Source organism: Atractosteus spatula, chromosome 12 (assembly GCF_055471065.1).
Source record: "Atractosteus spatula isolate fAtrSpa1 chromosome 12, fAtrSpa1.hap1, whole genome shotgun sequence".
Classification (NCBI taxonomy): Eukaryota; Metazoa; Chordata; class Actinopteri; order Semionotiformes; family Lepisosteidae; genus Atractosteus; species Atractosteus spatula.
In genome coordinates this window covers 29,320,773-29,335,399 of record NC_142717.1, presented here as the reverse complement: position 1 = coordinate 29,335,399, position 14,627 = coordinate 29,320,773, and the positions used below count along the sequence as shown (strand labels likewise).

At 36.2% G+C, this 14,627-nt stretch overlaps 1 protein-coding gene across 2 annotated transcripts in view; it reads right to left on the bottom strand.

The window, feature by feature from the left end:
• atp9b (ATPase phospholipid transporting 9B) overlaps positions 1 to 14,627 on the bottom strand; it is a 152,164-nt gene that overhangs the window by 27,398 nt on the left and 110,139 nt on the right. For both annotated transcript variants that reach the window (XM_088928992.1, XM_088928993.1), the window contains exons 14-15: positions 11,772 to 11,884; positions 8,723 to 8,971 (exon numbers count right to left, since the gene is read on the bottom strand). In XM_088928992.1, the coding sequence (XP_088785118.1) occupies positions 8,723 to 8,971; positions 11,772 to 11,884 (362 nt within the window). The remainder of the gene's footprint in view (positions 1 to 8,722; positions 8,972 to 11,771; positions 11,885 to 14,627) is intronic.

Here is a 14,627-nt window from a genome sequence, read left to right as displayed (position 1 = left end):
TAAATGCAACAGACTTTATCAATGCACCTGCAAAACAACACGATGGTTGATGGTGCAATCTTCTGTACCACCCTAGTGCTCAGTTTTAAAATTGCTTCAGATCCTAGCCCTAGCCCTAACTCCAGAGCTCCTTAGCAACAAGGAAGCAGACAATTTCACAGACTGGAAGGAGACTTTGTTAAAGTATTGTTGCTTTATGATCTTTTTTCATATCACTAGTCTAAAAACTGTTTCTTGGCATTTTCTTTTATGAAAATGTAGTTTGAAAAAAAAGCATATTTATACAGTTTGAAACCAAGGAAATAAATGTGTAGAAAGTAAACCGGATAATACAAGGATTCGAGTTTTTGAATGAACGTTCTGGTTTAAATGCCAGTGAACAGATTTTGGTGTTCACTTTATGGTCCACTGAAATTCACGGTACTCTTTAACCTCACAAGTAATTTGTAAACCACCAGTCTGAGCAAGACACAGACTCAACAATAAACGGAGTAAGCATTACATATAATGTTTATCAGTGCTAAGACTTCCAGAAAAGAGCCCAATGGACCAATTTTCTAAAATAATCTTGCGAGAAAATGTTGATCTCAGTTTGCTCTTTTTCTATTAACTGAAATTGCATGATTTTTTATTCTCACATATTAAAACTCTGGATACAGTCTTCTACCTCACATTGAATCGTATGAATTAGGATAAATATAGCACCGTTTTTCTCTCGCTGACATATTCTACACAATTTAAGCTTTTGTTAGAGATGGGATTTCTTCAGGTAAAAAAAAGTCTAGATGAATGCACTCATTAGGCCAAACGTATTGACAGCATTATTAAAGGATGCCATCTAATTATCACTTAGTCACCCTGACTACCCACATATATATATATAACATCTATAATGAAACAGAGCATAAATTGGAAAACCATGAAATGGAATTTCTGTATATATGCACATAATTTACTTAATGAAAAATCATGCTGTGAAGGTGACATATTAAGATTTAAGATTTCATTTTGGGAAAATGTTCCAATTTAAAACAAAATCCATTGTGATGACAACATCTCCTGACAAGAAACTGTTCAGCGCGTGACACACAGGCTTGCCCATTTCTGTGATGTGTGATCTACAGTAAATTCAGCATTACAGGGGTAATGCTCCTCAAAGAACTGTCGCGCGTGAACTTGGGAGTCAGCCAAAGTGCACTGCAGAAGCATTTCCAAGACACAGCAGAGAGGATTACAGCTTTCGAGGACAAGGTGGCCCATTCCATTGAGAAGTATGCAATCTATATAGTGATACAAAACCATTGAGGCACTGTGGAGTTATCACTAGACATTCAAGCTGAAAAGGTTAAAGGAGCCAGGGCTCTGTGACAGAGAGCTGCTTGTTGGTGTCTCTGGCTTGTATTGTCCCTGGAGTTGGGGTCCTGAGAAGACTATTCCATAAAACATTTCTGGAACTGGCAAATATACTAATTAAGGACAGAACATTATGCAATAATGTATCCTATTACTAGGTGAAACCCTTGGTCATCTATGTTACTGCTTACAATGGGACAAGGTGTGTTCCCAGGCTTTTAGTTGGAGAGAAATCATCAGTTCTCTTTACTTTGTATAAGAAGGCATTTTACCACTAAAGAAAATTCAGCTTCTTAAACAAATTTCATTCCCTTTTAAATATGATGCAGCTCTAACTGGTTACAATGCAAGCTCACATGTACAAACTCTGAGGATATTCTGGCCACTGGTGGCACTAGCCGTCACAACACATTAACAATACCACCCAGAATCAAACACATGGTAGGACTCAGTGATCTGAATGAGTGCCTTGCTGGTTGGGACTGACTTAAGAGCCTTTGCACTTTCACCTGTTGCACTTAGTATGTATACACAAACAAGAAAACAATATTGTGCTTTATGAAAGTAACATTATGTCTAAGGATACCAAATTGTCCCATTACACTGCAGAGAGGCTGATAGAACCCTGTTTTAAGGTTGTTTCAAAATGAAAAAAATGTCAAATATAAATAAGAAACAATTGCATAAACAGTCTTGCTCTTCTGATATTCCTGTTTTGAAACAAAATACATTGTATAAATACAATGCCAATAATAAATATTGCAAAATGTTAAACCTTCATATCTTTGAGCACACTTTTTTCCCCAATATTAAATAATAGTCATTACGTTTTTGTAGGCATATCTTAAACATGGTATTTACTGTATTAATAATCTGCTGTCTTGTTTACACCACAGATAAAGTAACACTTTTATTAACAAAGACGAGTTATATTGTGATGCTGGTAATTCAGAGATAATATCAATTCAGGAAATTAATAAATTACTCTCAGTTTAGTCAGTTGACATGATAAAATAAGAATAATCCTCTAGCTGCTTGTCCTTTTTTAGCAACACTATTATACTCGTCGAACGTTCATATTAGGAATACATAAAGTCATACATTTTTATTTTGGCAAAAACAGAAACAAGTGGATGAAGTGTTATTTACAACAGCCACACTCAACAGTTGTTTTTATTTATACCTATGCAAGACAAAATCCATCACAAGAAACACAATTATTAAGGAACCAGTCAATTCTTAGACATCTTCAATTAATTACTAATAAAAATATGTAGCGTATGAACTTTTAGCCTTTTGAAAATCCCCTTAAACAAAATCCTTGATTGTATGGAAAAAGCACTTGTCAATTTTAAGGAAAATCTATGGGTTATTCATTCTCCTTAGGTCTCCCGAGGTCGTGGCTGTGATGGTTTATGTCATTGACAATGATTCCCCCTTCTCAAATACATTGACAAAAGCCCATGATTAGTTGTGCCTGACTAAGCAGTTGCTTCTGCATTTGTCAACCATCCAAGCCCACCTTGAGCACCTTAGGCTTGAATCGTTGTGTTTCTTTGGCAGGATGTGTGTGTGATGTACACCTGAAAGGCTATATTAATCAGAAAGTGCAGTAGCAGTCTGTCTAAAAAACGACTATCTTGTCAGAATTACTGTATGAACCACTTGCTCTGTTGTCTTCTTTTTTTTAAGTCTCCCACAATTATTCAGATAATCTCAAACTGTAAAGAGCCATTACATCCTTGAGATAATAAATAGCTAGTTCGCAAGACTACGCAGTCATTAAAGGGCATGACCGATCATTCCCCCTTGACCATACAGGGCCAAAGGTCCTCTAAGGGCCCTGTTCACAGCATGCCTCCAGATCACCAGGTCCTGCGACCTTTGCACTTGAGTGCCCTGCCCACTTAATCTCCTTTTATGATCCTTCATTATATTAGGTCAGCATTGTCTTTCCGCAGTTGAAAAATTGATGATTTTTTTACTCAATGCTCATACACTTATGACAATTGAGCGCTGACACAGTTATGATTCTGTCGATGAGCCCAGCTGTCCCAGAGGCCATGTGCCTGCAAGGTCGCACAGCTGCCGCTGAAAGGTCTACTCCTGCTGGATGCTCCCAGAGACAGAAAGACAAAAAATATCCTACAAAGAAAGAAACCCCCTAAAACAAAAAAAAGAGAATGGAGGACCCTTAAAATTATCAATAGGTTAATGAAGGTTTCTTTTCGTACTCGTCTTTTTCAGTTTTTTTTGTGAATGGCACAAGAGTTAGGTGTTTCTGGGATTTGCTTTCAAAACACTAGCAGAAAATTTCAGAACAGATGAAGAGAGAAAAAGCTTGTCGTTTCTCACATTGTGTATTTTTATTCTTTAAAAAGTTAAATACAATGTGTAAATGTGGATAAGCTACACATCTTGCTTTTCTATCAAATTTGAATGCATTTAAATTGTTTAACACAATATCCAGCTTCAAGAACCTTCTCTGCATGTGGTTATGGGTGCTCATCACTGTGTAGCAAGAAACAATTTACAGTGTAAGAACAAAAGAAAAGGGTAAACAAGAGGAAGCTATCTGACCATTCTGGCTCGTTTAGCAGTTTGTAACTAGGCAAATCAAAAATGTTGTCCAGCTGTTTCTTAGAAGTCCAAAGTTTGAGCCTCAGGGACCTGGCTGTGAAGGCTGTTCCTGCTACCCACAACTCTTAGTGAAAAGTAGCATTTTATATTTTCTGTCTCAAATCAATTCCCTTTAAGATCCCAACTATGACACTATGTTTGTTTCACTAAGTGTGAACCAACTCTCTGTATTCATCCTATGTAAACCTTTCAGGATTTTAAACACTTGGATTAAGTCTCTTATCAATCTCCTTTGTTGAGAGATTTAGTTCTGTTAATTTGTCTGTGTATGGAAATTCTGCTGAGACCAGAAATCATACCTGCTGCTTTTTTTAAACTCCTTAGGTTACAATGTCCTTTTTGTGGCATACTAAATGGAGTTTTTGATATTGCATTGCAAAACATGGCAAAATATGACTTCCCTTGAGTTATCCACACAACCTACTGTATACCCAAATATTTATTATTTTTGATGGGGATATAGAAAAAAAAAGATGTAAACACTCAGATTCCTTTAATGTACAGTATAGCTTAGCTACCTGCAGTATGCAATATGCATGTTACTACTTCTTGGGTGAACCACATTTAATATTATCACCGCAGTGCAGGACTGCTTGCATCTGCCCAATTTGAGGTAACACCACTTAAGGTGACGTGCTGCTCCCTATTCATTTTTGGAAACAATGGTATGTGCATACAGTAGCGTAGATTCCTAAAGGCTTTAATGAGAGATTGAACCTTTTACAAGTGACGCTATCAGGAGCTTTCTGGAAATCCAAAAAACACGAAGAATTTTTGTTCAACAAGGTCTTCGCTTTCTATACTCATGATGGTTATCTAGACATATCTAGGCTATGATTTTGTATATTTCATCTACGAGCGTCCTTCTGGTTTAGCTTTCGCTATAATTTCCATGACTTTACCACTAACAGAAGCAAAACTGATAGGTCTATATTTTCCTCGTTCAGTTTTGTACCATTTTTAACACTTTTAAAACACCATTTTTTCTAAAGAACTGGTTCTTCCACATCTCTGAACTTTATTGTCATCACATCTTTAAAACTCTTTGGTTTGCCTAAAACATTAGGACTGGTAATCTCCCTGTCTAAGTGAAGTGTACTCTATACATTTGAACAGTCTTGTGCATTTTCCAATTGTGTCTACAGGGGAGGTCCTTGATTACAGAAGCTTAATATTAAGTGCATCTTGAACATTATCAACAACATGCCAGTTACGATAAAGTTTACAGGTTGTTTAGTTAAGTTTAATAAATGTATGTGCATCAACATTAGATAGATAGATACTAGATAGATTATAAAAGCAATTTGGTATTCTGAAACATCTGTATATTACTGAACCGTAAAGTGTCTTATTTATGTGAGCAGAACTCTCTTTTTAAACCTCAGACACATCATTATTTATTATGCAACACATTTTTATTTAGTATATGCTAGCCTATTAGGAACTGGTTTGTTGGTCTGTATTGTGAAGTCTGTGCAGCAGAACTTCTCAGTGAAGAAGTAGAGAAAAAAATGAAAAACATTTACAAAAACATAATAAACATGCCAAAATGACAAGAAAACCAAGAATATCACGGCACTCAAGTTATGTTGAATAAAAGATAATGCTGCTTATTAACCAAACCGTGTTATATCACTGATAAAGGTTAACTGAAAAAAAATATAATTTGAACGATCTTCCTAAATAAAGCCCCAGGGTACAATTTTCAGAGCACTTTGTTCAATAAAAAATGCTTTCAAAACAGTGCTCTGGTGATTGGGAAAGCTGGCCACATCTGTCAATGTAAATGCAGCAAATTTCATTGAGGTAAATAATGAGCCATTTGCATTATTTTCCTTAGGCATCAGTGATCCACAAATATCTACTGAAAATAGCTCTTTAAACAAATTATGACAGGGACCTTCAATGGTGCTGACCTTTCTTGACCCCTATATCTTTGATATTTATAGCACTCTTTCTAAGACTTTACCTGATAGCAAAATTGGCTGTAAATTGTGGGATGTAGAATCACAGTCCTGGTCATAAAAGCCACAAGTATGGGATTAAACATAAAGTTAAACAGGCATCAAGTTTTCTTTTTTACCTCCCCATGATCCATGGTGATGTTATCTCACCACTTAAGAAAGGAAAAAATAAGATTATACTATAAGTTATCCTCAATTAGAGCTATAAATCTAGTAAAAAAGAAATGATATAATAAACAAGTTTGACCTTTTTTCTGAAAAATACTTTTAGGCTATAACAAAAGAATGTCTTTGATACATGATTCACTAGCAGCATGCACTGTTTAAAATATGGAAGAATAAACTTAATATTAACTTCATATCATAAGTAAATGGCTCAGCTACAGTGTTTTCTATAGGTATACATAAAATGATCGAACTTTGAAATAATTCCAAACATAATCAGAATAACACAATTGAGAAATTGATAATCACACCGTACCTTCTTCACACAAAATATTGAAGAATTATTTAGGTCAGAATGTCGTGACCAACTCTGTTTAGTTATACAGTATGTCATGGCCGGAACACACATAAAAACAGCTCAATCTTCTGAGTGTGTAACAGGTTCCCCAATGACACTTTCAACAGGCTACAGTATATTTAAATATTGGATTTTATAACACACGTTTTTCAAAAACAATTGTTTTAACAAAGACCGGAAAGTACACTGACTTTATGACACATCCGTATATGAATCAGAAAATGCAATAAAGAACAGTAAGCTTTTCAAGCAATGTAAAAAACAAAATCTTTGTAAACGTTGTAAAGTTGAACATTTACTTAAAATGTGCCTTAAAGAATTTACATTTGTGTGACACTATTCAGGCCTTAAGAGAACTGTTCAAGCGTTCTTAACCAGAGGCTGCAATCTGATTCATCCAAAAATTCACAAACAGCTCACTTGTCTAAATCTCATAAAGCTAGTTTACAATCCTGGTGTCAAAATCTCATTGATTCGGCGCCAACTGCTGAAGACTTGTGTTCTATGTCATCAGTTTAAATCCATAAACTGTCAACTTGGGCAGAATTTGAATGGAAGAAAGAAGAAGAAGAATTATTTAAAGGGAAATTATAACTAAAGGAAAATTAAACAGATCAGGGTCATAATGAAGGCTAACAAATTAAGACACATTATGAAAAAACTAAACAGAACACGGAAAAAGGAAGGTTTAGGCAGGTAAAACGATTTCACTGAACCTTTACAATAAACCCTGGTAAGCTACTCTGCCATAAAGGAAAATAAACTCTTCCTCATCTTCACATGATATATGATTCCTCTTGGGTGCTATTTCATTTTTTTCTCATTGGATATGAGTAGATAAAAGATACTTTTATTTACAGTATGTGTTTCATTAGGTGCTTTTAAAGTGTTTGCAGCATTGACGCACAGACCTGAGCAATTTCTGGACAATATTCCACCACTCTTCCTGAGAAACTGTAGTTGCCTGGTAAAGCCTCACCAGTTATGGTTGTCCCCTGTTAATAACACTGGTGACTTTCAAGGACCTTGGACCATTAGGTTGCCTTCAATTTGTACCAAACACAATTTTGTGTTAAAGGTGATTTCTCCCCATATTATCTTTTGCCCCTCACTTCCACCGCCCCATCAGTTAACGTGAACAAACTAGCACCATAATGTTCACCAAAGACATCTCCACATTGTCTCCCACCAGGCCTATCAACAGCAAAAAAAACATTCACAGGTGATTAAAACACTCCACCAATGTCTAGTGCCAACTTAGACATTCTTTGACCCAAAGAATATGGTAATTTAGGTTTTCAGCTGTCAACATTACTTCCGAGCAGCCTCTGAGGAATGATATCATTTTCATGCAGATGATACTGCCATTATACTTAATTTCTTGCTGGAATTACTTGTTCTATTGTCATTGCAGTTTGAAAGTGGTCATACAGATGGATCAGAGAGATGTGAAGGTTCTGGGTGAGTGTGGAGACTCTCTGCCTTAAAAGGTCTGGTCTGGTAACTACAGAGCTAGTTTCCTTTCGACAAGTCCTATACATGCTGGAGTAAAACATTTCAGTCTCCAAGCAATGTATCTCACAGACAGGCTACCTTCAATCATGCAGATAGCAGCTACTGTAGGCAATCTTTAATATGGACATGGTGTAAAGTAATTTTAAATAATCAACTAATAAACTAATTTTGTCTATTTTAACTCAACACACATACAAAATACTAAGTATTTTATAATTCGTTTATGAAATCACATGACTTGAACTCAGTATTGTGGTATCACTAAGAACATTATTATTGCATCTTCCTTCAATCTTATTCTGCCAGTACACAGTCACATTCTGCAACATACTGAAGTTCAGGTGAAACTGAATAAATCTGTTGTTCAATTACTACCATTTTTACTACTGTTTCCTGAAGGCTTTCATATTGCCATGAATTCTAGCAGCACAGCCATGAAAACAAGGCATTCAGTCCAGTGTGCTTGTAGGCTTGTTGCTGCTAGGCAATCCTAGGATCTCACTCAGATTTCAGTGTGCAGACATAAGAGATTCAGCTCCCCTAACCCATCTATTTTTTTTAGTTAATTAGGATGTTTTTCTTTAAAGTGTTTTCAGGGGAATGATTTCCTTCTTTTTATACCATGTTAATCAATATTATATGCTATCCTAAATGAAATACTTCATGATTTTATTAAATTATTTGATTTAGGCTGTTATCCCTTCTGTACAATTTATCAGCTACTGACCTCGTCTGGGCTGGAGGCCTGGTAGGTGCGGTTCTCGTCGCTGAAGTCCTGGTCTGCTTCGGCATACTCCGGCTCGCCGCTGACTCCTGTTCGAGACTCATACACCGGGGTAACATTGTGGCAAAGGGCAATGGCCTTCACTGCCTCGTGAATCCGGCTGCTCACGCTCTTCCGTACTTTCGGTGCTGACTGCTGGACTTTACGGGATGGCGTGGAAGTGTTACTGCTTCCATTGGACTGACCGCTTACCTAAAACACAAGAAGCAGAAGCCAATAATAACCATCATCATTATCGGCATCGTCATCATCGTCAGCCAAAGCATCTCAAAGATCTTTACGCATAGAAAGGGACTCTGACTACCAAGAAATTATAACCCCCACCTGGGTGACACATGGCAGCCATGTTTCAACCAGCAAGCCCACTACACAGCAGATTAGATGCAAGAGTGTGAAAAGACTTTACCAATTCAATTAAGGGAGGCTACTTTGAGGAAGCTTGAAGTGGAGTGTAGCCCAGGCAAAAAAAAAAAACATCCCTACTGCTTTGAAAAGTCCCTTGGGACTGTTTAACATCCATTTAACTGGGTGGCACCCCCTGCTGCCTCAGTCACCTCGATAGCCATACTGAGGCAGTGGTTTTGTAATTCTGGTCCAGAGGGAAAAGTGTCACCTACTGGTCCACCAGCACCCTTGGCATAAGCTACTGTATATAGGCTCCTTCCATTCTCAGTGCCCAGGCTCAGACTTGCATAGCTTCTGAGATCTCGTTAACTCATGTTACCAGGTGGTAATGGTAATGGGTATGAATGGGTAATGGTAATGGGTAAGAATGATATAACACTGGGAATCTATTTTTACACTACTGTTTAAATGAAATCACGGTTTCAAGAATTTTGTTCTTTTAGTGCCTTGATTAAAAACAATCCTTTTATGCCACTTCATGAAGATTTACAAACAAAATCTTGAGTTACATCTTGGCATCAAACTGACCTCTTATTTAACTGCCTGAAATTAAATTTAACAAGCAAAAATCCTCCAATAACAATTATATACCCTGCCACCAGTCAAAACCCTGACATAATTGTTTTTTTTTATTTTATGTTCCATTTGGATTATGCTCTAATTCCTAAAGTCATGGCACACATTCAGAAAAGAAAGCACAGCTGACAGCTCTTTCTTTGAGGTGGAGAGCTTCTATGCCATTGTAGACCTAAGTGAATTTTATTTGCATGCGATTCATAACAAAATGGTATACTAGAAGAAAAAAGACGACACCTAGTCTTTTCATGTCATACAGTTGTTTGAGGCCTTTTTTTTCTCTTTTCCTCCCGCAACAACCATCAATTTAGCCCTGTGGTGTCTGGTAGGCACCATACTGACCCAGCTGTATTTGACAGAGTTTATCTGCTCTACTGAAGCAAATCATTTTTGATGATTAACCTCCTACTCGAGGAGAAGTCCTGTAAGGTTAAGATGTGAAATGACAACCTTTCCTGATCCCACCAGAGCTATCAGACACTTTACTGTTGGCTCCAGACTACCGCAATCCTCCTTTTGAAAGCTTGGCTTTCTCATTCAGCCCCCCCCCCCCTTCTTTTGCCTGTCTGGGTGTGCGGCCCTCTGAACCGTGAACATTCTGCCCATCAAATTACAGTGTTGTCTAATAAAAGGTTTAACTTTTCTACTCATCTGCTTCAGCCTTTCAGCTACTGCTTTAAGCCTTCTGCATTTGCATTCTACAAACACCGATGCCATTACGCCGTCAAATAAATTAAGCCGATTTACTCTTCTGAATTATGTTATGTTTATTGATGCTTGTATAATTTAATTTCACACAAATTCCATTAAAGATTATGCCCTCTGTCACAAAATGCTTCCAGTGGGGAAATATAATCAGGTTATAATAGATTTGTGTGTTGCATTACAGTGGACCTACTAGACTATTGTCATCTTAATAATAAAAGAGCACACAAACAAGGGGATAAAAATCAATGGTACCAAAGCACTACCGTCACACTGTACTAAGTGACTGGCAGTTTTCATTACCAGAGATTAAAGACAAGACACCAGCAGATGTGTTTTAGTTTCGAACAACTGCTGGATGTTTGCTGAGTCTGTACAATACCCATTTCTTAATCTCGGTCTCCTTTTAACAAAACTACATAGCCAAGGTTTAGCTATCATAATTGGACCCAAGCACACAAAAAAGAAAGCAAATTATCTACAGAGTTCTAACCCAAAGCTCCTTGTGGTTACAAAATCTGATTAAGAAAAAATAAGTCTGATTCTTGTTTTTTCTTTTTAATACGCACTCTAATACAAAAATACTGCAAATGGAGTTTAAAATGATTGTATCAACAAGTGAATGTATAAAATTCATTCAGAAATACTGTACCTCAGATGACTTTCTTTGGAAAAAAAAATGTAATTTCTCCCCCTACATACTTTCACTACCTATTGTGGACCCCTATATTCTGTATGTTAACTTTTTAATGTTTTTTTTTACTTTGCCGTTCAATCTTGGTAAAAAAATAAATAAATTATTTTAAAAAAACATCTCAAATTCTATATAATCAATGTGCTGTACAGTGAACTTATTATGATGAGTTTTATTTTCAGCAGTATTATTTTCATGTGCAATGATCCGCTATTAAAGAACTGAGTACAGTAATACTGTATATATATTCTTTAAAATAAGCCATTTCAAATTTTGTCCATCTTTTTTAGTACTTCTATCAGGATTGAACAAAACAACACATTTAATCTGTCCAGAAGTTTGAATGTTTTTCTTTTAAAGCTTTCTGGTAATGCAATTCTGAATGAGAATGAAGATACAGTAGGTGCAAATGAGTTGCAGAACTCCAGCTGAGCCTTACTGCGACAGTGTTCGACTCTCAAGAACTGCTACATGCAGTCAATAGCATCTTTTATCACAACGGCATATTAGAGCATCTATACAGCACGTAAACTATTTCTTAGGTATTTATTTTCTTCTGGAGTCTGTCACAATGCACAGAAGGAGACACTGTAGCTGGCAAGAGTGTGTTACCTGGGCGTATGACTGTATGACATGACTCTGAATTTCATCCATTGTGTCTGTTCCATAGGATACTGTGCCCAGGTGGAGACGCTTGAATATCATCTCATTCTGTGTCAATGTCCCTGCAATTCACAAAAGAATAAGTTAGTAGGCAAGTTAGGTCAGATCCAATGTCTCTTTGAAGATACTTTGTTGTTACCTGTACTTTACTAACTGTGCCACAACATAGTTCAATGTAAGGTATACTGTATTTGAAAATTATGTTCTCTCCATAAACAAAAGGAAAAAAAACTGAATAATTGAGCACTGTGCAGTTTTGGAAAAGGGAAATTCGTTTTAAGAAAAAAAAGCCTAAAAGTCTATTCCCTGAGTGATAGCAGCTGTTACTAACAGCAGACCTCCAAAATTGTGAGCAGAGGATGTCTGGGGTTTTGTGGGGCAGAGTGAAAGGCAGCACACTTGTTATAGAAGACTAGGATGTCTTTCTTCTTTATACTGAACAACTCCACTCTAGCAAGCAAGAAAATCCCACACCCTTAGGATAACATGTAATCACATCTTTTAGTGCTGTTCAAAACATCTGTTAAAAAAGGTTAAGGGAGATCCCTTTCTGTTAAACCATTAAACCAAAAAATATTCAACTACAGAAATTCTACATTTAACACATTTAAAAATAATGTTTATATAAAAGTAAAATAAAAAAAACAGTCTATCATCATAAGAAGCTGCATGCAAAGGTCTTTGATTTCAATACATTTTCTGTAGTCAATTATATGTAAAGAAGGTGTCCATGAAAAATGACTTTTTTAGAAGCTACAAAGCAAATCCTTCAAAACTTAAGACAAAAGGTTAAATAATACAGTTTGTGAAAAACTTTTAGCCTTTTCAAAAATTTGACAACTTTGCAATTTAAATAACATTGAACAAATTCAGTATTGAGTACATGAAACTACAGTACAGTATGTTCTTAAAACACAGGCATTGTGGTTCTTGTTATGTTAGTCTCTTTCTGAGCTTTCATTCTGCCCTTGTGTAGTTTGAGATCAGTGGGAAAATACACTATATAAATTGTGTTATAAAACAGAATATGACGACTGACACAAATCAAAGCAAACTACTGTAGCTTATTAAACTAAATGGACAAGATTTTCATGATCAGCAAAGGGACAAGCTTTTCAAATTTTTCCAATATTATTTTCCAGCTGTTTACTTCTATACTCATTCTATTTGGAAATGCCAGCCCCATTAACAAACACCAAGAGAATTTGTAGCTGAGATTTCTCACTGACATCAGTATAATCTCTCAGTCAGCAGCAGGTTGCAGGAAGCAAAGCTATGCCAAAAATTGAGGGGACCCTGATGTACTAAAGCCCACCCAATCCCAGTGCTGTAATACTTAATAAAACTGGGTGGAATGGTTGTCCGAATACATATTCAGTGTCACACCGAAGGAAATTCTCAATGGTGCAAAAGACCTGGCTTTTGACTAAAGTCTTTGCAAAGCACAGTTCCAATGAAGGCACTACAACACCAACAACACCACCAAAAACAAAACTTAACATTCTTCTTTTGTTAGAAGAAAACACCAAGCCTAGAAAAACATAAATGAATATCACAAGAAAAGAACATTTAATTACTGTGTGGGTTTCATGAGGGTGGGTTAACACTTGACAATTATAACTAGTAACAGCTATTCCTATTACTAGTAGTACTGGATTCATTGGCCAAAATATATTTTACAAAATAATAAAAAATAAAATATAAAATCTTCGTCCAGAATGCGAGAACAGATTGTACAGGACACAGGATGTATTCCATAAATTTTAAAAATGTCTGCGCCCCAGTCTCTTCCCACTCTTCTGGTGGGATTACTTTCAGCTGAAGTTGTACTGAGAGTAATGGCGCATGAGGAGTAAAATATGTGTTGCAATGGCTCCACCAGTTGTCAAGAGGAGTTCTCTGGGAATATTTTTGGACAGGAGTAGTCATGAAATGCCATGAATGCCATTAAGTTGTGAGAGCAATATTACTATCAAGGAACAAATCGAAAACCCACAATACGAAAACTGGCACAGTAACTGGCAACACGTTCTGATTACATATCTTGCCAAATGTAAAACCACTTTTGGAATTTATTAGCAATTTTTTTTAAAATAAAACTACAGCAAAAGGGCTTTAAGTGATTATTATTTGATATGCTCATTAAAAAGGAAATACTGCCAGCCTTTGAAGTCCAGAACAAGATTTGTAAGATAATGGAAGACTTTTCAAGGCACATTTCACTGTATCAAATTCAAGTGTAATATTATATCCATGCTTGGCAGGACTTGCTGGGATCATTTATTAAACTACACAGAAAAAAATAGTCAGGGAAATGCATTGAATTAGGGGACACTGATTTTCCCTTAGACACATTCCAACTTTATTGTCTTGCAAATGTAGTTGCTTGGCACAATGACAGCTTTATTGAGACTAAGTCAGTCCCCTCCGCTCTGAAGGAGCCATTCATTACCTTCTATATAGTGTTGAACAAGTTTCTTAAATGAGCTGCATACCTTTGTATTATGTTTTGACTTTGTCTTTATTTACCTGTTGTGTCTGTTTATTACACGAGATTAATAGGCCATTTTAATATCTTAAAGGGTATACAATTTTCGTTACAGTGCCTTTCACCCTAAATTGGTTTTTAAAGGGAGTTTTTTTCTTAATTGTAGCACTTAGGTTTATTGCACATTTTCCAACTATTCCATCTAAAGGAAGTACCCGTCCGCATGAAGTCCAATTGTTTTAAAACAAATTTTAATTATCCCATTACAATTATCTCTGTGGATTTCCTGAAGCATTTTTCAAGTAATATTAGTAAAA